The 24,960-nt window shown below is 47.0% G+C and overlaps 1 protein-coding gene across 1 annotated transcript in view; it reads left to right on the top strand.

Moving 5' to 3' along the window:
• The first annotated feature begins 1,945 nt into the window (after positions 1-1,945).
• SACM1L (SAC1 like phosphatidylinositide phosphatase) overlaps positions 1,946-24,960 on the top strand; it is a 43,012-nt gene continuing 19,997 nt past the window's right edge. The window contains exons 1-8 of the mRNA XM_066585617.1: positions 1,946-2,162; positions 4,913-5,010; positions 5,536-5,610; positions 10,360-10,487; positions 15,338-15,487; positions 16,512-16,571; positions 20,960-20,993; positions 22,263-22,364. Coding sequence (XP_066441714.1) covers positions 2,134-2,162; positions 4,913-5,010; positions 5,536-5,610; positions 10,360-10,487; positions 15,338-15,487; positions 16,512-16,571; positions 20,960-20,993; positions 22,263-22,364 — 676 coding nt within the window. The 5' untranslated portion in view covers positions 1,946-2,133. The remainder of the gene's footprint in view (positions 2,163-4,912; positions 5,011-5,535; positions 5,611-10,359; positions 10,488-15,337; positions 15,488-16,511; positions 16,572-20,959; positions 20,994-22,262; positions 22,365-24,960) is intronic.

Here is a 24,960-nt window from a genome sequence, read left to right as displayed (position 1 = left end):
CCATTAAGGCAATGTGCATGGAGCCTTCGTATGTTGGTCTGGCCCTCTAAAACCATTCCAATTTCTCATGTGGCCCCATGGGAAAATTAATTGCCCACCCCTGCCCTAGACTGTAACAAGAGGGCGCTCTAATAACTATGTATAGATATATCAGGGGTCAGTACAGAGATCTCTCCCATCATCTATTATACCCAGGACTGTAACAAGGGGGCGCTCTAATAACTATGTATAGATATATCAGGGGTCAGTACAGAGATCTCTCCCATCATCTATTATACCCAGGACTGTAACAAGGGGGCGCTCTAATAACTATGTATAATATATCAGGGTCAGTACAGAGATCTTTCCCATCATCTATTATACCCTAGACTGTAACAAGGGGGCGCTCTAATAACTATGTATAAATATATCAGGGGTCAGTACAGAGATCTCTCCCATCATCTATTATACCAGGACTGTAACAAGGAGGCGCTCCAATAACTATGTATAATATATCAGGGATCAATACAGAGATCTCTCCCATCATCTATTATACCCAGGACTGTAACAAGGGGGCGCTCTAATAACTATGTATAGATATGTCAGGGGTCAGTACAGGGATCTCTCCAATCATCTATTATACCCAGGACTGTAACAAGGGGGCGCTCCAATAACTATGTATAGATATATCAGGGGGTCAGTACAGAGATCTCTCCCATCATCTGTTATACCCTGGACTGTAACAAGGGGGGCGCTCTAATAACTGTGTGTGTGTGTATATGTATATATATATATATATATATATATATCAGGGGTGAGTACAGAGATCTCTCCCATCATCTATTATATCCAGGACTGTAACAAGGGGGCGCTCTAATAACTATGTATAGATATATCAGGGGTCAGTACAGAGATCTCTCCCATCATCTATTATACCCAGGACTATAACAAGGGGGCGCTCTAATAACTATGTATAGATATGTCAGGGTCAGTACAGAGATCTCTCCCATCATCTATTATACCCAGGACTGGAACAAGGGGCGCTGTAATAACTATGTATAGATATATCAGGGTCAGTACAGAGATCTCTCTCATCATCTATTATACCCAGGACTGTAACAAGGGGGTGCTCTAATAACTATGTATAGATATATCAGGGGACGGTACAGAGATCTCTCCCATCATCTGTGATATTGGGGCAGCCTCTACGTCGAGAAGAAAGAAGGTTTCTACACTGACACAGCAGGGGGTTCTTTACTGTAAGAGCAGTGACGCTATGGAACTCTCCCCTGCGGATGCGGTGCTGGTGATACGATATAAGAGGGTCCGGACGCACTCCTTGAGCGGTACAATATTACATGATATGGCCCCTGATTACTTCAGAAGGGTCGGTGATCCGGGGATTATTCCCAGTGCCAGAATGGAATCCCTTAAATGGGGACAATTGGCTTCTCCCTCATTGGGGGTTCCAGCCTTTACTGGCCTTGTGTCCTATGATACGTTCTACTCCCCCATGTTGCCCCTCCAGTGCTGCCCTCCGCAGTCGACACCCGCGCCGTTCACCCCGTGTTTCAGTCGAGTGATCATGTGACACAATGAGTCGGCGATGCAGATGAGTAAAAAACATATCCTCCCTGCGGGCCGCCCTGACGTAGAGGCATGCTGGAGCTGAGCCGCCATGTCTGAGCCCGCCGCCCTATAAGAAGACCCGGTAAATATACGCAGTGCTCCTGGGGATTTTGCTGCAGGACTCCATGGAAACACCTGACAGTACTGCATTGTTTAGGTGTTCGTGGGGTGTCTGCTGGCAGCTCATTGCAGGCCCATCCCCAGTGCTGGCACAATGCAGGAGGCATCACAACACTCAGCTGGCGGCCATTGTACATGTTGTGAGGAGGGCGGAGACTACTTCCGGGGGACGCGCACGCGCTAAGACAGCTTCCCCTTTGATTTCGAACTAAGTTTGAGCCTCGCAGCGCACCGTCCACCGCGGCTCCCACTGCGGACAACGGGTTTGCCCTCGCCGGCCCCCGTAGCCTTGGCGTACGTAGCAGGAAGTAGGTCAGGGAATGTGACTTGCGCGTACGAGGCGTCTGACACCGCGGAGTTGTCTGCCCGCCGGCCAGCTGAGAAGTACTGCGAGCTCTGCGGACCATGGCGCTGCTCTACCAGAACCTCAAGCTGTGAGTACGAGCGGAGCGCCTCACTGCGAATGTAGTGACCGCCGGGGGCAGCAGCAAGATCACCGGGGGCGGCAGTCATAGTACCTACCTGCCTGCACACCTACCGCAGTACATTACAGGGGTGTTCTGTCAGTACATAGTACCTACCTACCTGCCTGCACACCTACCGCAGTACATTACAATATATACTAGAGGGATAGTCTGTCAATGTGTAGTACTTACCTGCCTGCATACCTACCTACCGCAGTACACTACAGGGGTAGTCTGTCACTATGTAGTACCTACCTACCCGCCTGCCTGCCTGCACACCTACCTACCACAGTACATTACAATATATACTATAGGGATAGTCTGTCAGTAGGTAGTACCTACCTGCCTCCCATGGTACATTACACTACAGGGCTACACCTGCAGGGGGAGCTCTCCTCTCACTCTGCTCTCCACCAACCCCTCTGTCACCCGCTCCAGCCTTGGCTCCTGCGGTGATCCCCTCCGTGGAGGAGTTGGGGTATATTACTGTCACTAGTGATATGAGATGTGTACACCTGCCGGTACACCGCCTGTAGCTTCCCTCTAGGGCATCCGCTCGCATGTTCCTCCTGTACATCGCCTGTAGTCACCGGTAGCATCCGCTCGCATGTCCCGTGGCGTGCTGCGTGTCGGCGCCATCCGGCGTCCCGTGGCGTGCTGCGTGTCGGCGCCATCCGGCGTCCCGTGGCGTGCTGCGTGTCGGCGCTATCCGGCGTCCTGTGCTGCGTGTCGGCGCTATCCGGCGTCCTGTGCTGCGTGTCGGCGCCCCGTGGCGTGCTGCGTGTCGGCGCTATCCGGCGTCCTGTGCTGCGTGTCGGCGTCCCGTGGCGTGCTGCGTGTCGGCGCTATCCGGCGTCCTGTACTGCGTGTCGGTGCCCTCCGGCGTCCCGTGCTGCGTGTCGGCGCCCCGTGGCGTGCTGCGTGTCGGCGCCATCCAGTGCGTGCTGCGTGTCGGTGCCCTCCGGCGTCCCGTGCTGCGTGTCGGCGCCCCGTGGCGTGCTGCGTGTCGGCGCCATCCGGTGCGTGCTGCGTGTCGGTGCCCTCCGGCGTCCCGTGCTGCGTGTCGGCGCCCCGTGGCGTGCTGCGTGTCGGCGCCATCCGGTGCGTGCTGCGTGTCGGTGCCCTCCGGCGTCCCGTGCTGCGTGTCGGCGCCATCCGGTGCGTGCTGCGTGTCGGTGCCCTCCGGCGTCCCGTGCTGCGTGTCGGCGCCCCGTGGCGTGCTGCGTGTCGGCGCCATCCGGTGCGTGCTGCGTGTCGGTGCCCTCCGGCGTCCCGTGCTGCGTGTCGGCGCCCCGTGGCGTGCTGCGTGTCGGCGCCATCCGGTGCGTGCTGCGTGTCGGTGCCCTCCGGCGTCCCGTGCTGCGTGTCGGCGCCCCGTGGCGTGCTGCGTGTCGGCGCCATCCGGTGCGTGCTGCGTGTCGGTGCCCTCCGGCGTCCCGTGCTGCGTGTCGGCGCCATCCGGTGCGTGCTGCGTGTCGGTGCCCTCCGGCGTCCCGTGCTGCGTGTCGGCGCCCCGTGGCGTGCTGCGTGTCGGCGCCATCCGGTGCGTGCTGCGTGTCGGTGCCCTCCGGCGTCCCGTGCTGCGTGTCGGCGCCCCGTGGCGTGCTGCGTGTCGGCGCCATCCGGTGCGTGCTGCGTGTCGGTGCCCTCCGGCGTCCCGTGCTGCGTGTCGGCGCCCCGTGGCGCGCTGCGTTCCACGTTATTACTGTGTTCTTCCACACCCAACAGCAGACAGCGGGGAGGCGGCTCCACAACGGCTCTCCTGTCTACATCCAGACGCTGGCAGCGACCCCCGAGGGCAGAGCGTTACCGTATCTGCTGCTCTGGAAGCGGTCGGCCTGCAGTCGGCCATGTTTAGGGCTCCACTTTGTATCCTCTCGTTGGCTGCTAACATAAAACCAGTCCTTTGCTCCTGCGACCTTCTTGTTTGTTCTTCAGCCCTTCTGAGTTTTCAGTCTTTTTCCTCAGTTCCGACAAACCTCACCTGTCCTCGCCCAGCGGCCCCGGCCGGCCCCTCCCCCACCATATACCGGTATTGAGGACACCAGACTCAGAAGAAAAACTTTATAGTGCAAAAAAAAATAAAAAATACTCCCCTACCGCCAGCGTTCCGGTCCTCACGCTGGTCTCCATCGCTGCTGCGTCCTCCTTCAAGCAAACAGAGCAGTTCTTCCTGTAAGCGGGACTTGAATACCCCGCCTCCAGCAAGCTAATGCTTTGATTGGCTGACATGGATTAACCAATGAAAGCTGGCACTGGATTAACCTCAGACAGCCACTCAAGGATGTCATTGGCTGTGATTGGCTGATGTAGCGCTCGATTGACCAATTGGAGCATTTTGCCTGCTGGAGGACAGGAATGCCGGCGGTAGGTGAGTATTATTAGACACCCCCTGAAAATAAGACACATTGCCTCTTTTGAGGCAAAAAAATATGACCGCGTCTTATTTTGGGGGAAACGCGGTAGAAGGAAATGTGCAGCGTGGCCAAGCTGTGGGAGCTGCCACGTTGGGTCACAAGCTGTGTGGGTGCAGGACGGACAGCTGGACTTGTCCAGGTTATAGCTTTAGGCTGGGAGGGCTAGCCCGCCAGTCGGTAGTGAGGGACATGGAGGTTACGTCTGAGTCGGCCAGGCAGCACCCTCCGTGTGTATTGACCCTGGAGCAGCCACGGTCTGTATTGCTACCCTAATGTGTGCGGCTTGTTCTTCATCCCCTCTAGGCACACCACACCGGAGAAGTTCTTTGTGGAAGCCTGTGATGACGGCATTGATGACGTTCTTGCCATTGACAGGGTGTCTACAGAGGTCACTCTTACAGGTATGGATCGATGCTTTAATGATCTGCCGCTCGTTTGTATTCGGACGTCTCGCTAGTCCTGAATCAAACCTAAACCTGGAGTAACCCCGTGGCTCCAGCAGTCGCCCCACAGTGGGACTTGGTTGGATGGAGTCTTTACTCACTAGTCCCTCCGTTTACAGACTTCCGGGGGGTTTTCTTTAAATGCAGATGGTTGACCTATTCTTAGTGTTTGTTTGTCAACCGAAGGAGTGGGTTCTGCTGTGTACAAGAGAATCTATTGCGCTGGTGGTGATAAGCCACGCACACGGCTTCATATCTAACATCACGCCAGAGCTACAGTGTAGATTGGCGCCTTTAGGCTAAATGACTTTACCTGGAGGATACTCTGGCTGCCGACATGTAATAACTGAACCGTACTCATCATATCTAATATCACGCCGCAGCTACATTGTAGATTGGCGCCTTTAAGCTAAATGACTTTTCCTGGAGGATACTCTGGCTGCCGACATGTAATAACTGAACCGTACTCATCATATCTTGCAGTGAAGAAGGACATCCCACCGTCAGCGATCACAAGGCAAATATGTGGCATCCTGGGGACGGTACGATTAGTGGCAGGTGAGTAAACATGTTCCAGGGGAACTTGGGGGCAAATAATGGTGAACTGGTCAACCTGAACATCAAGGTTTATATCGTGTCTGACCATGAATGGGAACAACTAATCCTGTGGCTTACCTCCTTCCTGTTCAATTAAAGGGGGGGTTGGTCTAAAAACATCTCTCACTTGTTCTCAGGATAGGTGATAACGCATGGTCTCTGCGGGCCACGCTGCTGGCCCCTCCCCCGCAGTCACTAGAATGGAGATCCCCCAGTTTTTATAAGACGATGGTCACGCATGCAGAGTCACGGCTTATGGAGGTAGCGGAGCGCCATCAGTTCAATAGACGTGAGTGGAGCAGCAGTACACTCCATCCAAACCAGAGACTCCGGCCCCCATTCTGGAGATCAGTGGTGGTCCTTACAGTCAGACACCACCTACCCTGTGGATTAGTGGTAAATGTGTGTGGGCCACCCCTTCAGTAAATACTGGTTACACAGTAAAATGTTCTTAGTTTTTAGGCTAATAGTAGGGATCACGCCGGACAGAAGCAGGAAGAGTCCTCGGAAATGGTCATTATTTATCATTCATCTCTACCAAATGTGCCTGGCACAGATATCAAAAGTAATATGGCAGAGGGTATTTAGCCATACGAGGGCCCACCCAACCCCACCCTTTAACCCCTTATGGACACGGCCTATTTTGGGCTTAAGGACGCAACGATTTTTGGCCGATTTTTAATCTCCATTTTAACCTTTTTACTTTTGTGTCGCCCCGGCCGTATAAGGGCTTGTTTTTGTGGGGTGAACTGTAGTTTTTATTTGTGCCATTTTTGGGTACATTGACTATATTGTAAAACTTTTATTATTTTTTTTTATAATCGCAGGGAGAGAAAACGCATCAATTCTGCTGCAGACTTTTGTTTAGTTATTATTTTTTTTACAGCGTTAATCATGCAGCATAAATGACAATCCATTTTTTTCTGCGGGTCGGTACGGTTACAATGATGCCAAAATTCTTATATTTTTTTGGGTTTTTTTTTCCCACTTAATAGAAACCAATAAAAACCCTTTTTTGGACTTTTTTTTTTTTTCTATATCACTGCGTTCAAAGTCCTGTAACTTTTTTATTTTACAAAGGACGGAGCTCTGTGAGGGCTTATGTTTTGTGAGACGAGATGTAGTTTTTATTGGTATCGTTTTGGGGAATATACTTTTTTTATCACTTTTATTGCATTTTTTTGTGAGGCAAAATGCTAAAAATTAGCATTTTGCCTCTGTTTTTTAGCTTTTTTTTCTTTTTTTTTAATGCTTTTTACCATACAAAATAAAAAGCATGTTTAACTTTTTGTACAGGTCGTTACGGACGCATCAATACCAAATATGTGCCATTTTAATTTTTTTTTTAATGCTAATATGAGAAAAAGCACAAAGTGTTTTTTCTTTGTTTTTTTTTTTTTTACATTGTCTTTTTTTGTACGTTTTTATTAACTTTTTTTTTACACCATCTATGTCCCTCTGAGGGACTTAAAGCACAGCACTGATGATCGCTGGATAAGGCCTGCCATGCCTTATCGCTTATACAGCGATTCCAGGCACTGGCAACACAAGACGCCAGTGTCTGACGCAACAGGCCGGGCTCTCTGCGATTATATCGCGAGAGCCCGGCAACTTCACAGAGGCAGCGTGCTCCCTCTGTGAACCCTTCCCATGCCGCGATTTATATAGATCGCGACAGGGAAGGGGTTAACAGCAGGGGGCGCATCTCCGCTGCTGCTGTGGGAGATCGGCTATGACTCACAGCCGGTACCCGCTGCGGGATAGCACGAGATCTGTCATGATCTTGCGCTATTCCTCTGACGTAAGGATGCGTCATTTTGTGGGAACTACCCCTCTCCCATAACGTACCCTAATGTCATGGGGAGGGAAGGGGTTAAAAAAAAAAAAAAATCATAACTTATTTAACCATTGACGTCGGTGTCTGAGGGCTTGTTTTTTTGCGGAACGAGTTGTATTATTTAATGTATTGGGAAGCTTTTTTTTTTTTTTTTTTTTTGTATAGTGCACATGCAAATGAGGATTTGCACCCCAAAATGGATCCCCCTGTTTGTCCCGTGTTCAGAAACTATCCGTTGTAGCCCCCATCTACCTACAGGACACACGGCTCGGTCTATAATGGAGGGAACACCCGTTGGCTTTCAGGGCACGACGGAATACATTCCGGGCCCCATTGCTCACTTGTAGAGCCATCAAGCCCCCACAAGTGATCCCGTTTTGAAATCTATACCCCTTAGACCATTCATCTAGGTATGGTCTGAGCGTTCTGACCCCAGTTGTTTGCAAAAATTATTATAAAGCAGGTGAAAAATTAAATTAATGTTTTGTTTTTTTTCATAAATGTCACTTTCATTAGTTTCCTTTGTTTCAAGCAGGGAAACTCCCAAATCTTACAGCACTAGTTCTTCTGTGTTCATCAATACCCCCATTGTGGCCCCAATCTGCTCACAGGGCACATGGCTAGGCCTATAATGGAGGGAGCACCTGCTGGATTTCTACCATCGAGGCTGGAGGCCATGCTGCCGTCTTGTTTGTTGTGTTAACCCTGTACTATCCAGATAGATAGGTGTTTAAATGACTGAGAGATTGCTGACAGCCAAAGAATTAGAAGCCTATCCTCTGTCATGTAGCTCCAGGCAAGAATCTAGGCCAGGGGTATCCTTCTCCAGAACCCATTTAGGCATCTCCATAGCACTCCGCAGTCAGGATTCTTCAGCGTATCTTCTAGACGTGCTCAGTGGGGGTCACTAGTGTTTGCCCCATAGAGGCACCTGCAGAGAAGGTTTAGTTTATTTTGGGTTCCTGAGGAGTCGTTTGAACCGACAAACGCGTTGAACCAGAACCAATAAGCATTAACCGAGCAGCAGCCTATGCACATACGTACATGATGATAGATGACTAGTGCCACGCACAACATCATACAAACTGCTGGGGACTTAATTTCAGGCACTTCGGTCTATTCCAGGACAGACTTGCCTGTTACTTCAGCATGTTTGACGTTGGGCTGTTGGATATTATAAACTGAAGGTTGAGTGTATAACGCTACGTCTGGATCCAGCTGTAGTCCTGATAGCGGACATATGGTACCAGGACTGGAAATCTGGCAGTAATGGTACATACCGTCATTCCACAGTGACCATGTAGTTGGTACAGATCCCTACTAAAGTTGTGATCAGTCGAGGGTATTCGTCAGGGCTCGACTGTGAATAATGCATGTATCTACACACAGACCCGCTAATCTCTAAATAGGGAATGTGGTAGCGGATACCTACCTGGTATATACTACAAAAATATCCCTAAGTATAAGATTTACCTACTTAGGGAAAACCGAATCTACAACCCATGTGGGCTGAGGTGCGTAGATCTGTTGTGGCAGTTATACCAGCTGCTGATATTAGACACAAGGAGGCCGGGATAGTCATATTTTTCTTTATATGTTTGTTCATTTGGAAGCCGAAGTTTTAAATAAAGGTTATATTTTAGGGATCGTCCCAGGGACAGAGTATTGTGAGCTATAATACATCGCATTACAGAAGTACTGCAATGTATTATCATAGCGATCAAAGCTTTTATGGTTCAAGTCCCCTACAAGCACATGAAAATAAGTGTAGAGGGGAAAAAAATCTTTTGTGCAATTTACCCTGTTTGTATATAGAAAAAAAAAAAAAAAAATTAAACACCTCATCATTGTAACCATAACTACCTGTACAATAAACTGAACGCCCAAATTTATCCTGCATGGGAAAAAAATGGTAAAAAGAATCTAAACATAGGCAAAATGCTTTGTTCATTTTGCCCCCCCCCCCCCCCCCCCCAAAAAAAAGCAATAAGTGATCAAAAAATCTGTATGTATCCCAAAATGGTATCAATAAAAAAAAAAAAAAATACAGCTAGTCACAAAAAAAAACAGCTCCTAGAGATCCGTCTATGGAAAAATGAAGGTTTTTATTGCACAAAAGTGGAAAAACCTAAAAAATTGTAGTCCTTGTACCAACACGCTGAGAGAATTTGCCATTTATGCTGCATGATTAACGCTGTGAGGAAACAAAAATGGTAGAATTGATTGTTTTCTACAATACATTCTATGGACCCATAAATGATGCCAATAAAAACTAGTTCACCACGCAAAAAAAAACACCCCCCCCCCCCATATGGCCATTTCAACAGAAAAATGATGGCTTTTGAAAATTGGGAATTTTGGGCCTTAAAAATCCTCCCCCCAAATCGTTGCGTTCTTGTGGCCAACATAGGTTGGGGTCCCATGTTCCTCAGGGGGTGGTGAGGAACCTCCTTGCATTTGTGTAAGGGCTGGTGTCCAAGTTCTCCCCGACACGATATCTGATACTACATGATTATCTCCAACCAGCTGGACCACCAAAGTCCTACATGGTATAGGAGGCCGAAAAAAAACCGTGTTCAGCCAGTCACGGCAACTAACCGGCGTCGGACACGGAAAAAAATCCTGAGCAAGTTTATTTTGAATATCTAGATGTATTTCTAGATTTTGCTTGAAAAAGGCGCGTGCTAGCCGAAACACGTTCCGACCCCGCCTATATTGTATGGCTCTCTAGCTGGTAAATATGGTAAATTAAAGCGTTCAGCTATTGGAGCATCGCTTTCCTTCCACCCCGATCCTTGGAGCCGTTTTGTGTTTTCCCTACATTGGACGCTTCTGGTGGATTATATCTGATACAATTCTCTTCAATTTTGCAGGAATGTATTTGGTGGTGATTACTCGTAAGAAGAAAGTGGGCGACCTTCTCAACCATTCCATTTGGAAGGCAACAGATTTTGATATAATTTCCTATAAAAAGACCATTTTACATTTAACTGATACTCAGGTGAGTTTTGGCCAGACCTGTGCATGCTCTGCAGCTCGGTGTACCACAGATATACTAACGCAAGGTTTCCAGGTTTCCTCTCATCCACACTCGGCACTGATCACCGTCTAAATAAATCCATATTCGTTCGAGTAGCTTCTCTGCTGAAAAATTGACAATTTGTGTGTTGAAGGTAATGAGCGGTAGTCTATGTATGTAATATATCAAAGATGTAGCTAAATATACTACATTGAAGGCCATTTTGTTAGCCGACTCTCACTGCTCCGCGAGGGTTCTGCAGGAATAGTGGCTGCAGATTACCTGGAGGTGCTGACGTGTCCTGATAGGAGGTGGTCATCCATGCTGCTTGGTCCAGATTCTCACCCTCCCAAAGACATGGTGCAGCAGAAACCTTGATTCATTCAACCAGGTGAAGGTATCCCCCATTACTCAGTGATCCACCTTTTGCGCTGTCTCGCCCACTGGAGTCTCTTTCCTGTTTCTCCTAGCAATGGCAGTTGAATTGGTCGTCTGTTATAGGTCATCGTGCTAAGGAATGATGAGTTGTGCATTTGGACAGATTAGTTGGACCACCAGTGTTGTGTTGAGCTGCAATTTGCTTGACTGTCCATCAGAAGATTCTGAACATCCTCTTCTGACCCCTTAAATCAGCGATTTGTTTTAATACATAGGATCCCATTTCCTTATATGTTCTTCCTTGATCACACCATTTTTGGTATATTTTTAACACTGTTGTAAAAGCCCAAAATGTTGGCAGTTTTTGAAAATGTTGGTTGCAGCCAGTATAGCACTATGACCATGCCTTGTTCGAAAACACTCGATCCCTCTATTTCTGGTCTGTCTCATTGGGGGACACAGCAAGACGTTTGGTATAGCTACCGCCAATAGGAGTTGGACCTTTAGCACAGAAGAGCTAATCCCTCCTACCAGCTACGCCCCTCCTGCAGGCACTGAGATAAGTTAGTTTTAGCTTAGTGTCCATAGGAGGTGGACCTCCTGCTCTGCAGGGCTTCTCTTATCTATGTCTGTTTTTTTTGTTTTTTTTTCTCCTTTTAGATTGGGAATAAAGGGTTGGCACCAAATCACCCCGTTGCCCCACATGAGGGAGAACAGTGTGGCTCTAACCTCTGTGTTACCTGCCCTGCCTCCAGAGGAACACAAGTCACAAACGTGCCCTAACTGCTGTGGGGCAAGACAATGCGTAAACAGCGCTTCGAAATATAGAAATACAAGTAAATGCTTAAAAAAACAATATCTTGGTAGGAACTCGCCTGGTGTGGGCAGCTGGACCCTGTATGCCAAATGGTGAAAGCACTTGGAAGACCTAAAGTATCCACAGAGTGGGGGGAGAGTCTGGGAGGTTCTGTAATCCAAAGTGAATGGTTCAGTATAACAAGAAATGAATAAAATGAAAACTCCTGCGCTCAGATCCATGCTGAGTATGCAATATACTTTTCCAACATCTTTAGGGTCCTCCCAGCCGGAGTACTCCCTACCTTACCAAGGGGCGATGAGTTGGGGTGAACACTGCTGGACTCCTACTATCCTGGCCAGCTGATTATTTCTGAAATTATGTACCTCAGCCCAAGTAAATATCCCAGACTTAGTAAGTGTGGCAACTTCCCTGCCATGTGCCTCTGGGACACTTTTCGTTCTCCCATCCACTGTCTGGGAGACATCCTTTCCTTTTTCAGGGTTTCCTTATGTCCTGGAGCCATGTAGTCAGGAGGTCTTCCTTGGCTTCCCCCATCCTCCTTGTTCCTCTTCCAACTCTTTGAAGCATGACTCTACCGTGGTCTCCCCTCTTTCCTCACCTGTGCTGGGGAGAAAACTGCTCTTCCGCCGCCTTTCTCCCTTCAGGGCTAGCTGCACCTCCACAGGCTGAAGCCAGAGGGTGGGACGACTTGTTAGCGTCTTGGAAGGGGCAGACTTTCTCCCGGAAGTACATCGGCAGTTGGCCAGATCCTGCTCTTCCCCCTCAGCCTTAGGTCCTGCTGTGCCCCCTGCAACTCTGTCTTCCGCTACCAGTCACTATATCTCCCTGCTGCCATTTTCTTGCTTTTGCCAGTTAAAGAACGCTACCATAATGGCCCAGATAGGCAATCCCAGAAGAACCCACTAGGCCAGGGTCATGTCGGTTGTCCAGCATCCTCTCTTGGCTGACAAGTCAGCTTAAACAAAACGCTGAAGACAAGTGAGCATTTGTTTGTTTTTTCCCGAATTCACACTGAATGATTATTGCTCAAGTTCGAACAAGTTTTGAGCACTGAGGCTTATTTACACGTAACTATTAAGTGGGCGTGCGGTTGTATTCTTCGTGTACGGTCTTCTAAATCTATTATGTCAAGTGTGTGACTTGGTATCAGTGACTTTGGATTCAGGAACTTTGGAAGACTAACTTATTTACTGCTTATTTGAAATGTTTGCATATGTTACTTTTATCTAATCTATCTGTATGATCCCCGTTTACGATGAGCTCCATGACTGACAATGCCATCCGGTGTGCATCTCGTGCCATGTATGGCGTCCGGTGTGCATCTCGTGCCATGTATGGCGTCCGGTGTGCATCTCGTGCCATGTATGGCGTCCGGTGTGCATCTCGTGCCATGTATGGCGTCCGGTGTGCATCTCGTGCCATGTATGGCGTCCGGTGTGCATCTCGTGCCATGCATGGCGTCCGGTGTGCATCTTGTGCCGTGCATGCCGTCCTTGACCAGCCAGGTACATACTGCTGTACAAAATGTGAGCTTGTTGTACATTTGGAAGCAGAGATCCTGGATCTAAATGTGTGGATTACAACACTGAGATCCATTGACACCGAGGATAACTGAGCCAGCACTCGCTGGGGTAGATGGAAGTATGGGGGTGCAGGATGAGCAGGCAGCTAGCTGGGTGACAGGAGGAGGGATAGAGGGAGGAGATCCAGGGAGGCTAGTCCTGAACTGGCACACCCCAAGATGTTTGCCAAGTTGGCAGAGGAGGGGGATGCCATTACAGGGTTAGCACTGCTGCAGCAACCTATGGCCACTGACCGCGATGGTGATGTCTGCTTTAGTAATAAGGGGAATAGGAGCGCAGGGCAGGCTAGACAGGTCCTGGTAGTGGGGGACTCTGTTAGGGGGACAGACAGGGCAATCTGCCACAAAGACCGGGATCATCGAACGGTGTGTTGTCTTCCTGGCGCTGGAGTTTGACACATCGTGGATCCGGATGACAGATTGCTGGGAAGAGCTGGTGAGGATCCAGTGGTCATGGTGCACAATGATTTCAGGGACCTAGGATGTAAGCTTAAGGCGAGACTGTGTAGACAGCGACCTGTGACTAAGTAATGGAAATAGCAGGGGAGGGGTTAGTACAGTTAGAACTAAAAAGGATAAATGAGGTCAGCACATCCCAATAGAAATCTAGAACTGGCAGAATAGTTAACTCCTTAGTGACCAAGCTCTTTTTTTGTTTTTAATTAGCAATTTAAATATGATTTTTCTTTTCTGAACTTGGGAGTGTAATCATCCCTAGTATGTATGTTAAAAAAAAAAATAATAATATATATATATTCACCTCTCCAAATGGTACCCTAAAAAAATCCTCCCTAGCATGCGTAAAAAAAAAAAAAAAAAAAAAATATATATATATATATATATATATATAATATAAAATAAATAAAATACTCCCCTCTCTGTCGCTTTCGGGATCTGGCAGGTCTTGCCACTTGTCTCCCTGCACTGCCCTGAAGATCCTGCTAAAAGCGCTGTGTCTGATTTGGCTGAGCGCTCAGCCATTCATAGAATGACAGCTGGACGCTGCCTGTGATTGGTCACAATGCTCAGCCAATCACAGGCAGCGCTCTGCCATTCATTGAATTCAATAATTTGAAAGTTGGTATTATGGCAGGCTGCGCTGTGTATGCAGTAAAAACCCTGGAAGATTTCATATGACAGCTCAGTGCTCTGCACATTTCAGCACTAGAGCTGTCCACAGAAATCTTCAGGGTCTAACTGTATGGTCAGTGCAGCAAGCCCTGGAGATTTTCCGGGCATGCCACTAAAGGAGTTAAATGGGGAACATTGGCTTCTGCCTCCCTTTTTTTTGCCTTCCTCTGGATGAACATTGGAGGGTAATAGGCTGAACGTGTGTCGTGGGTTTTTTTTTGGCCTTACATATTTTGACTGTTGCCATCTTTCATTGTGCTTGTTTTTTCACCTGCTCGTGGATATGTGCAAGTGTCATATTTGAAAATTCTGTTGATTAGGAAGACGACCTATTCCTCTACTGATTTTAGCCGACTGCACACGAATGGGTTGGATTGTGGTTGCGGGATACCGCAGCAGAATCCGACCCTGTGCCCGGCCGGTGACCCCACATACCTGTTTTCTTCTTTCTTCTGTACCGTGGATGATCCGGCTGTTCAGCCAACGGACATACAGAGTACAAATCTTCCTGATCCATCGCTAGGCGATGACGCGGATCCAGCAACCTTTCTGCAATGTTAATTGCAGAATGGCTGCAGGTCGGACTGCTTCCATTGACTTCAATGGAAGCTGCTCAAAAATACAGCATGCTGTGATTTATTTATTTTTTCCTTTTTCTACAAGCTAAAAATTGCAATCTATTTCCGCTCGTGTGCAGTATAAAGGGCATTTCCATAGCATGCTATGGGCAGTATTTGCTGCAAAATCTGTGGGCGGACGCCCGTGCCGGATTTCACAATGCAAGTACGCCCGCTTGCAGCCCGCTTCTTGTGAACTTCTCAGTTTGCTGTTTCTTTGTAACACGCTTTTACTATATTTCACCCGTTTTGCTCGGTATGTAGGTTTTTCAGTGAAGAATGTTGACCTGATTCTCCTCTTCAGTTACAGGACAATAAAGCGTTCCTCTCCATGATCAACCATGTGCTCAGCGTGGACGGGTTCTACTTCTCCACCTCCTATGATCTTACCCATACTCTGCAGAGATTGTCCAACACAAGTCCAGAATTCCAAGAAATGAGCCTTCTGGAAAGGGTAAGAGAAAGCAAACTATTACACACTTACAAGTTTAAGGAACGTAAGCAGGACTCTATCTGCACGGAGATATATGTAGGAGATGTCATAAATCACCGCTTCTGGCGCTTGCAGGTCGATGATTCCTTGTACTTCCAAGTGCTACAAGTGAGCAGAAGCTGTTGGGCCCCTTAAGCCCCATCATGCCCACAGCGGAATTTAAGCATGCAGATTTGATTTGCGTTTGATGTGGAAAACAAGTTGCAGCGCGCTCCATTCAGTGCAGACGGGCTCAATAGAAGTCAATGGGTGCGGACGATCCACAGTGCATCCGCAAATACAATTACAGATGCACTATGGATTTGAAGGTTAAAATCAACTAGGGAGGTGAGGAAACGGCTGGCAGGTGGGGTTGCGGATTTTTTTTCCACGCGGATGATCCGCAGTGCATTTGCATACATTCGCGCGGAAAAACTACTGCATCTGCTAGCCGCAAATGGTTTCTGCATGCAGAATCCAATCCGTCCATGGACATGAGGCCTTAGTTTTCCCGGCTGAGGGCAGCACAATATAGTGACAGGCAGCTGAATCCAGCAGTCTGTCATGTATGTCCATCTGTACAGCGCTTTCATGTCTTCTCCGCCCTCCTGACACGTCTGTCTGTTACTGTTCATAACAAAAGATCCACCAATCGGTGATGGTCGTGTCAAATTTCATGTTTGTGTGGTTCAGATGTGTTATTAGTTCCATGACATAGGGGGTCACTTACTTTCGCACTTCGAATTGAATAATCAAGTTGCGACCCTTTTACTTCTCCTATTTAGGACCTAAAGAATGCTCCTGCCAAATTTTAAGTTTTGCAACACCGGGAAGTTAGAGAATTAGTGGCGAGTCAGTCAGTCAGTGCTTGCTTTTATATACATTATTTAATACATATATACATTTTGTTACGCTGATGATCCATCTGAGTTGACGTCTCAGTTGTGATTGCAGCATTCACTTCTGGTACTTTTATTGGAATTAATAAGTGCATTTTTTTTTCCAGGCAGATCAGAGATTTGTTTGGAACGGCCATCTACTTCGAGAATTTTCTGCCCAACCTGAGGTAAAGAATACCAATGTCACTGATTTACAGTATCATTAGGCTGTGTCCTCACCACGGTTTTGTAGCCTGCTGAAATGTCACATTTCTGGGGTTTTTTTTTTTGCACCTTCAATTTTTTTAACAGGAAATGGGACGCTTTACAGGCAATATTTTAACTTCAGTGTATGCACATGATGCCCGATACTCGTCCCCCCCCCCATGTACTCTGGTGCTGCTGCACAGGATCGAGTATCGTTGGCTCGCAGCGGAGCAGCTGGAGGAGATTTCCTTGCTCTCCCCGCCCCCTCCAATCATTTAACATAGCGGCTGTTCAGTACTGAACGGCTGCTGTTTACACTGAACGATCAGCGTTCAGGATTTTATGCAGCCTAAATGATGAGCGATGATCCTGAATCATCTCCCCGCTGCGAGCCAGCGATTCTTGCTCCTGTGTGGCAGGATTTCCTATTTGCCTAGCGATGGCGCTGTGTCATCTGTACTACATCCGCATTACATATAAAGAACACTGTGGACAAGCACACAGGGGTCAGCGGTTGGGCACAGTCTGATTCCGCTGCGGGATCCTTCCCAGCCATGTGCATTCGGCGTAATTCCATTTGATTAACTTGCTGCTTTTCAAGTGTGTAATGTCCCGCCGATTTACCATTAACCCTCTGTTGTTGTCTGTCTTAAAAGATTTGCAAACTCAAATTTTAGATTTTTGTTAAAACCTCTGAAATCTTTCATGGTGAGGCAGCTTGTTGTGATGCTCAGTCGATAACCATAAGATACAACTAACCTGAATCCAAAGATTTGGGCCTTTTCAGACGATTGAAAGGTTTGCATTGGCAGCCTTCTATATACCAAAAGTGTCATAGAATGGTAGAGTTGGAAGGGACCTCCAGGGTCATCGGATCCAACCCCCTGCTCAGTGCAGGATTCGCTAAATCATCCCAGATATTTGTCCCGCCTTTGTTTGAGCACTTCCATTGAAGGAGAACTCACCACCTCCTGTGGTAACCTGTTCCACTCATTGATCACCCTCACTGTCCAATATCTAATCTGTGTCTCCTCCCTTTCAGTTTCATCCCATTGCTGCTAGTCTTTCCTTGTGCAGATGGGAATAGGACTGATCCCTCTGCACTGTGACAGGCCTTCAGATATTTGTAGACCGCTATTAGGTTTCCTCTCAGCCTTCTCTTCTGCAAGCTAAACATTCCCAGATCCTTTAACCGTTCCTCATAGAACATGATTTGCAGAGCGCTCACCATCTTGGTAACTCTTCTCTGAACTTGCTCCAGTTTGTCTGTCTTTTTTAAAGTGGGGTGCCAGAACTGGACACAGTATTCCAGATGAGGTCTGACTAAGGAAGTGTAGAGGGGGATAATGACCTCACGTGATCTAGACTCTATGCTTCTCTTAATACATCCCAGAGTTGTTTGCCTTTTTGGCTGCATCACATTGTTGACTCATGTTCAGTCTATGATCTGTTAGTATACCCAAGTCTTTTTCACAAGTGCTGCTGCTTAGCTCAATTCCTTCCCTTCTGTATGTGCTTTTTTTCACATTTCTTGTCCAGATGTAGGATTTTGCATTTCTCCTTGTTAAATACCATTCTGTTAGTGACCGCCCACTGTTCAAGCTTTTCTAGATCTTCTGGAATACTCTCTTCCCTAGTGTTAGCTATCCTTCCTAGCTTTGTGTCGTCGGCAAATTTGATCGGTTTCCCATCAATTCCCTCCTGATACATTCTTCCACTTGGATGGGCAGCCATTTATGATCACTCTTTGAGTACGATCATTCAGCCAGTTGCCTTGTCAATCTCATATTTGGTCATTTTTTTCAATAAGTATGGTGGGAGATACTTTGTCAAATGCTTTATTAAAGTCAAGATATACAGTGTCCAGTCGTTGATTCTGTCATAGAAGAAACTTAAATTCATCTGGCATGGCTTGTTTGTTACAAACCCATGCTGGCTCTGGTTAATTACTCCATTTTTATCCAAGTACTTGCATACATGCTGTTTAATAATTTGTTCAAAGATCTTTCCCGATGTAGAAGTCAGGCTCACAGGCCTGTAGTTTCCTGGATTCACCTTCTTCCCTTTTTTTGAAGATGGGGACAACATTTGCCCTTTTCCAATCTTCTAGGACTTCTCCTGTTCTCAAGGAATTTTCAAAGATTGTGGCGAATGGTTTAGCAGTTACCTCTGCTGCTTCCTTTAGTATCCTAGGATGTAATTCATCTGGACCTTGAGACTTCAATTCATGTAAGTTAGCTAAGTGTTCCCTCACCATCTTTCTGCTTATAGATAGCCTGCATTCTTTTATTCCCCCAATAGCACAGGGAAGATAGTTGATGTTCCATCTACTTTCTGAGCGAAAACAGATACAAAATAGGAATTTAAAAGTTCGGCCTTCTCAACATCCTTCTTAACCAATTCACTATTTTCATCTTGTAAGCATCTAATAACATCTTTGACTTTTCTTTTGCTTTTGACATACCTCCAAACCTTTTTTTTTATTGCTTTTGGCCTCTGTTGTAAGCCTCAATTCATTATTAGCTTTTCTGACACTTGCCCTACAGTCTTTTCAGACTGCATTATGTTCGTCTTTAGATATTCCCTCCTCTTACCATTTGATAAACATATTTTTCTTCATTTTTAACATGTGTGCAACTTCTGTGTTCATCCATCCTGGTCTCTTTAAATGCTTCCCATTCTTGCTTCTTTTAGGGATTGTTAACGGTTGTGCTTTGAGAATCTCATTTCACAATATTTCCCAACCTTCTTGGACATTTCTGTCCTTAAGAACATCCAGCCATTGGATTCTTCCTACCCTCTTTCTGAGTTCATTAAAATCTGCCTTTCTGAAATCAAACCTTGAGGTCGAAGTCTTCTCAGGTCTTTTTGCCAGTGTTATCCAATATCCAAGGATCACATGATCACTGCCTCCTAAGGTCCCAGATACCCTTACTTCAACCATTCCCTCCCTGTTGGTAAGAATTAGGTCCAAGATAGCAGATCTCCTTGTTTTCTCTTCTACCTTCTGGAGGATAAAGTTGTCAGTAAGAGCGGATAAGAGTTTGTTGGATCCATTACTTTTACCTGAGAGATTCCCAACAAATGTCTGGATGGGTAAAATCTCCCATGATCACTATGTTGAGCTTCTTTAAGAGCTTGGCCATCTGATGTAGAAAGAGTTCATCCATATCTTCTGCTTGTCCAGGCGGCCTATAGTAAATGCCTACAATGGTGTCCTTTCTGTTGTTCTCTCCTTGTATTCTTACCCAAACAGTTTCTACAGAACTCCCAGCTCTGAAGCTTGAATCTCTGTGGAGATGAATGTTTTCATAACATACAACGCAACACCCTCCTCCCCTTTTATTAGGTCTGTTTCTTATAAATAAGTTGTATCCTTCAAGCCTTGTATCCAATCATGTGTATGATTCCACCAAATTTCCTTGATGCTGATGACATCATATTTCTCTTCCTGTGTTCGGAGCTCCAATTCTCCTTGTTTGTTTCCCATGCTCTGTGCATTTGTGTAGTTTGTGATCGGGGTCTCTTGCTCCTCTGCTTTCCTTCAGAATTTTTTGTCTGTGTTTCCTTTCCACTTCTAATAACAAAGTTCACAAATGTATTAATTAGCTGTATATTTGTATCTGTCCTTTCACTTCCCTTCCCATATTGTTCTAGTTTACAGCTCTACTAATGAGCTTCCTTGTTTTTGTAAGTTGCAACCTGTCTCTAGCAAGCAGTCCATCGTATAGGTAATTCACTCCATGGTCTAGAAATCCAAAACTTTTTCCTCCAGTAGACACTCAAGCTGACATTTCTGGCCGGTGCAGTTTGGCTTTTCCTCTGGTCGGTCTGTAAACATATAGCATATGTTGCAGCTCACCATGTGGCTGCTCTCCTCTTCCATGTTGTCAGTTGATGTCCACTTCCAAGCTTCTAAAAGTCAAGAATTGTAGTCACGATACATAACCTATAAGATACTAAGTGTACAACTTTGCGCACTGTTAAGCACGCTGTCTGGCGATGTACTCCGAGCAGCTAGACCGGGCTAATCCCGGCAATCTTTCCGCTTAGGGTGATTCTTTGATCTTCCCAGAATGCAAGGGAATATGCAAATGATCTTCCTGCAGATCCAATCTCTGGTCTGAAAGCTCCAAAAATGGATCTACAAGATTTAGAAAATTATAAAGGAAGGTTTTCTCCTCCCTGCTGGCTCCACTACTGGTGTTGGCTTAAAAAATAAAAATGTCATCAAAACTGTAGTGTTTTTTATTTAAATTTTTTTTTGTCTAATTTTGTTAAGGACCTGCATGTGAAACCAATACTACGCTAATCCTTCCCATATCTAATTTTGCAGATATCAAATAATATTTACTTTTTCCATTTACAGATTCATAAGTTTGCCATGCCGGTCATCCATGGGTGTATCCTTTACTATCCAACCCCATAAGTGCCTGTTCACACCAGCGCTCGGCGTCGGAGCGTCCCTGCTTGGGGAGCAGGACAACGGCATCCCCTGGCTGATCAAATCTGTCTTATGGACCCCACTGACGATTTATGTTTGGCCGACATTTTGTAGCTATTTAGTCTTGTTTTCTAGCAGCGGCTACTGGGATTCTGAACGGGACCTCAAACGCTGGTTTAGCGAGACCTAATATTACTGCGTTTATACCGTTTGAAGGGTGAGGTATCAAAACCTTTTTCTGACAGCTTGGAGTGTTCTAAAGAAAACTACACCTACCTGTCCCGTTACCTCCTCCCACACACACACCCTCCGCTGTTCCAGAACCAGGCGATGTTCTCACGCTGATGTGGTGACATGCCAGTATATACACGTGACTGGTGCAGCCAATTGCATACCTCTGTGGTCTCGTCGATCACCAGTGACTGACTGCAGCAGTCAATCTTGTATACGGGCATATCAGCGCTGTACAATGCAAACAAAGCCGGCGGTCAGATGGGAGGAGTATAGATTGTTTTATAATACTTACAGCGGGCAAAAAACTTGCATAACTCAGACGAGCCGTTTTTAAGAATGTAGGTTTGTCGTTGCATAAGGCTGTTGATAAGTTACAGTAAGTTGATGTAAGGCTCACGGGTTGTGATCGGGTGTTCTGCTCCCACACAGCAAAACAAGAAAAGTTTGGTTCAGTGTCGCCAGTAGAGCAAAATGTGATTGTTTCCAGCAAGAGAAACCAAGTAATCCTGTAGATATAATAGCTTTTAATGGGTAACAAAAATGCATGATATAGCGAGCTTTCCAACCTACTCTTGGCTCTTCTTCAGGAACCTCAAGTAGTTTGGAAAGCTCGCTGTAACATCATGCATTTTTGGAAGCCACTGAAAGGTCTCATATCTACAAGATTACTTGGTTTTATGGCAAAAAACTGTTTAAGGCTAAAACACTGCCCGGCGGCTGCACGATGTCGCCGGTAATCTGCAAGCCCGCCCGCCGGCTGCACGATGTCGCCGGTAATCTGCAAGCCCGCCCGGCGGCTGCACGATGTCGCTTCAAAGTTTTTGATTCAGAGCACTGATTAAAATAAAAAAACCTGATTTCACAGCAGTAAGTAGGTTGCCGCAATCGCTGGATCGTAGTGTGAAGTGCTGTGTAAATAAAGAGTTAGCCGGTTTACAATTGGTCGGTGGTTTCTGTGTTTTTGTATCTTTTTGTTTTTCTTAACTATGTCCAGTCATTGCTATCCACTCCTGTTCTGTTAATGGAAAATACTTTGATTGGATCCTCATCTCTAGAAGAAGTTGCTTCCGGCCCGGCGTCAGATACTATGTTAGAGGTATGGTACTTTTATTTCCTCTATGCTGATCTTTTCAGTGCCGGCGTTATCTGTGTTAAGTTTAAGATGTCGAGGATGATGATCTCCTAAAAAGCAGTTATGGAACGTCCATAAAGGGTTAAACCTGAATTCCCCTGTAAGCAATTCTGCATGATGTTGGATGCACCGAATGTATTCATTCCACAACTCAGGCTGATTGCAGTGGTATGTCTGACTTATGTATCCGTTAAGTAGTTTGTCAGAAACCTACATTTTATTACTAGCAGAACACACAGAGGACTAGAGGAAGTAGTCCTTGATATTCATGAGCTGCTGCTATCCCCGCCCATCCAATCTCGGGTGGCCCCCGCCCACCCCATTCCCCAACCACTGATGGCTGTCTACCTGTTACTGGGCATAGAGAAAGAACTGCCAATCAGTGACTGAAGGGTGGGGTAGGCGGAGCGAGCCTGTAATTTGGGAATATTGAGAACTACTTCCTGTAGTCCTTTTGTATGTGTTTTTTCTATGTGTTAGGCCGCCTACAGACAGCCGCGTTGGATCCCGCTGTGAGAATTCTCGCAGCAGGATGTGGACCCGTGCCCCTGCAGAGACCTGCGGCTCACCCGCTCCCGTCATCTCCTCTGCTCTGCGATGTGCCAGCTGCTGCCCAGCCAGGACATGCGCAGAGCAGGGCTGGCCCGTCACTACTGACATTTCTGTGTGGGCCTCTGCAAGAACTGCACAGAAATAGGCCATACCGTGATTTTTTTTTTTCATGCGGACAAATGGCGGCGGTGTGCATAGGATTGCATGCATGCAATCCTATAGCAGTGGGCGAGGGTAGAAATTCTGCCGTGGAATTTCGGCCCGTGTGCAGGGGGCCTAGGTTTCTGACAAACTACTTAAGATACATAACCCTTGTACATGGGCTGCAAAATCTTTCAGGTTCTTTTGTTTATGGTTCAGTCTAATTGCATGCACCAGTGAACGAGGAACGGTGGTCTCTGCATGCATGAGAACTGAACAGGTCGGCCCGTGTAAACAGGCAGTCCATCTACAAACTACTGCCTGTTTACTATAAATAGAGGCGGGAGGGGGGGGCGGAACGATCCTCAAATCGCAACTAAACAAACCCCACAGTTTATTGCCCGTGTGAAATGACCTAAGTCAGACCTATCCCTGCGGTCGGCCTGCCTGTCACTACCTGCTGCGGTCGGACAAGGGCATCAAAGTGGCAACGGATTCCCTCTAGCAGCACCTCAACGAAGGTCGGACATTAAAGCTGCTGCTCTTCCCTTTCCTTTCAATGGACTTAGACTTCAGTGAAGAGGACGACCTACCTGTATAGAAAATGTGGCATCGGAGTGCCCAAAGACCTTGTGGCCCCTGTTCTACTGATGGGTGCGTCTCTGGGCCCTGCATTTATCAGGCATCTTGGAGATGGGAACAGCCCTTTAGTATAGGATCACCGTTTTCACACCGGATAAAATCTGCATTTATCGGTAGTCTGAATTCTTAAAGGGGTTTTGTCATTACAACAAAAACCTGTCCACCTGCTGAGCCCGGCCTAAAGTGTAAAAAGGGGCATACTCTCCTCCTGGTGCCCAGACCGGGTAGATGGCCCGACTGGCTGCAGCGATCAGCTGACTTCTATCGGAGGCCGCAGTGTCACTGTCAACACTCACATCAGCGCTCATAGCCTGGGCACCATGGTGTTTGGGCCGGTGACTCTGTGGACTCAGATTGGCCGCAGCTGTCACCTGACTTCTGCCAGGCCGTCTATCATGAAGATGGCGCTGGGCTCATCAGAGGCTGTCAGCTGCTTCCATGGGTGCCAGGAGAGCGAAGGATGCGGATGAACGGCCTATTGTTGTAATAAAACTTCTAAATACTGGGTGATTCAAAACTCCGGGTCACACAGAATATTGTCTGATAGGAGACTTGGTAGAACACTTACCGTAGGTGCGGGAGGGGACACTTTTTTGCCCTATGGTGCTGACTGTCGGCTCTCTCGGTGGCTGATAACTTGGATTCAGCCCAAGAAACTTCAGGGGGGGATGGGATACACGATGCAAGGATAGAATTTCATCGGGCAGTGATTGGTGCCGTTATTCTGTCAGTCCCTGCATCAGTTTCTGAGTTATGGAGGTCATGTTGAGCAATAATAAAGTTATGTTGAATGATGTCGTTGGAAAACACTGATCGCGCGTCTGAAGTCTATTGTGGGTAAAATGTGTGAAGGGTTTCTAAGAGATGCCATCCTGGAGGATCTATGAGAGATCGCTCCTGTCACACCAACCTGATCCGCTTCTACGAGGAGGTAAGTTCTAGAGTGGACCAGGGAGTTACTGGATCTTGTGTATCTGGACTTTTCCAAAGTGTTTGATACTGTGCTGCATAACAGGTTGGTATATAACATGAGAATGCCTGGTCTGGGCGAGAATGTGAGTAAGGGGGTAAGTAACTGGTCAGAGATAGACATCAGAGGGGGGTTATAAATGGTACGTACTCTGATTGGGTCACAGTTACTAGTGGGGTACCACAGGGGGGCAGTATTGGAGGGGGTCACTGTTACTAGTGGGGTACCACATGGGGCAGTACTGGAGGGGATCAC

This window comes from Eleutherodactylus coqui, chromosome 12 (assembly GCF_035609145.1).
Source record: "Eleutherodactylus coqui strain aEleCoq1 chromosome 12, aEleCoq1.hap1, whole genome shotgun sequence".
Lineage (NCBI taxonomy): Eukaryota > Metazoa > Chordata > Amphibia > Anura > Eleutherodactylidae > Eleutherodactylus > Eleutherodactylus coqui.
This window is presented reverse-complemented; position numbering and strand designations above follow the sequence as displayed.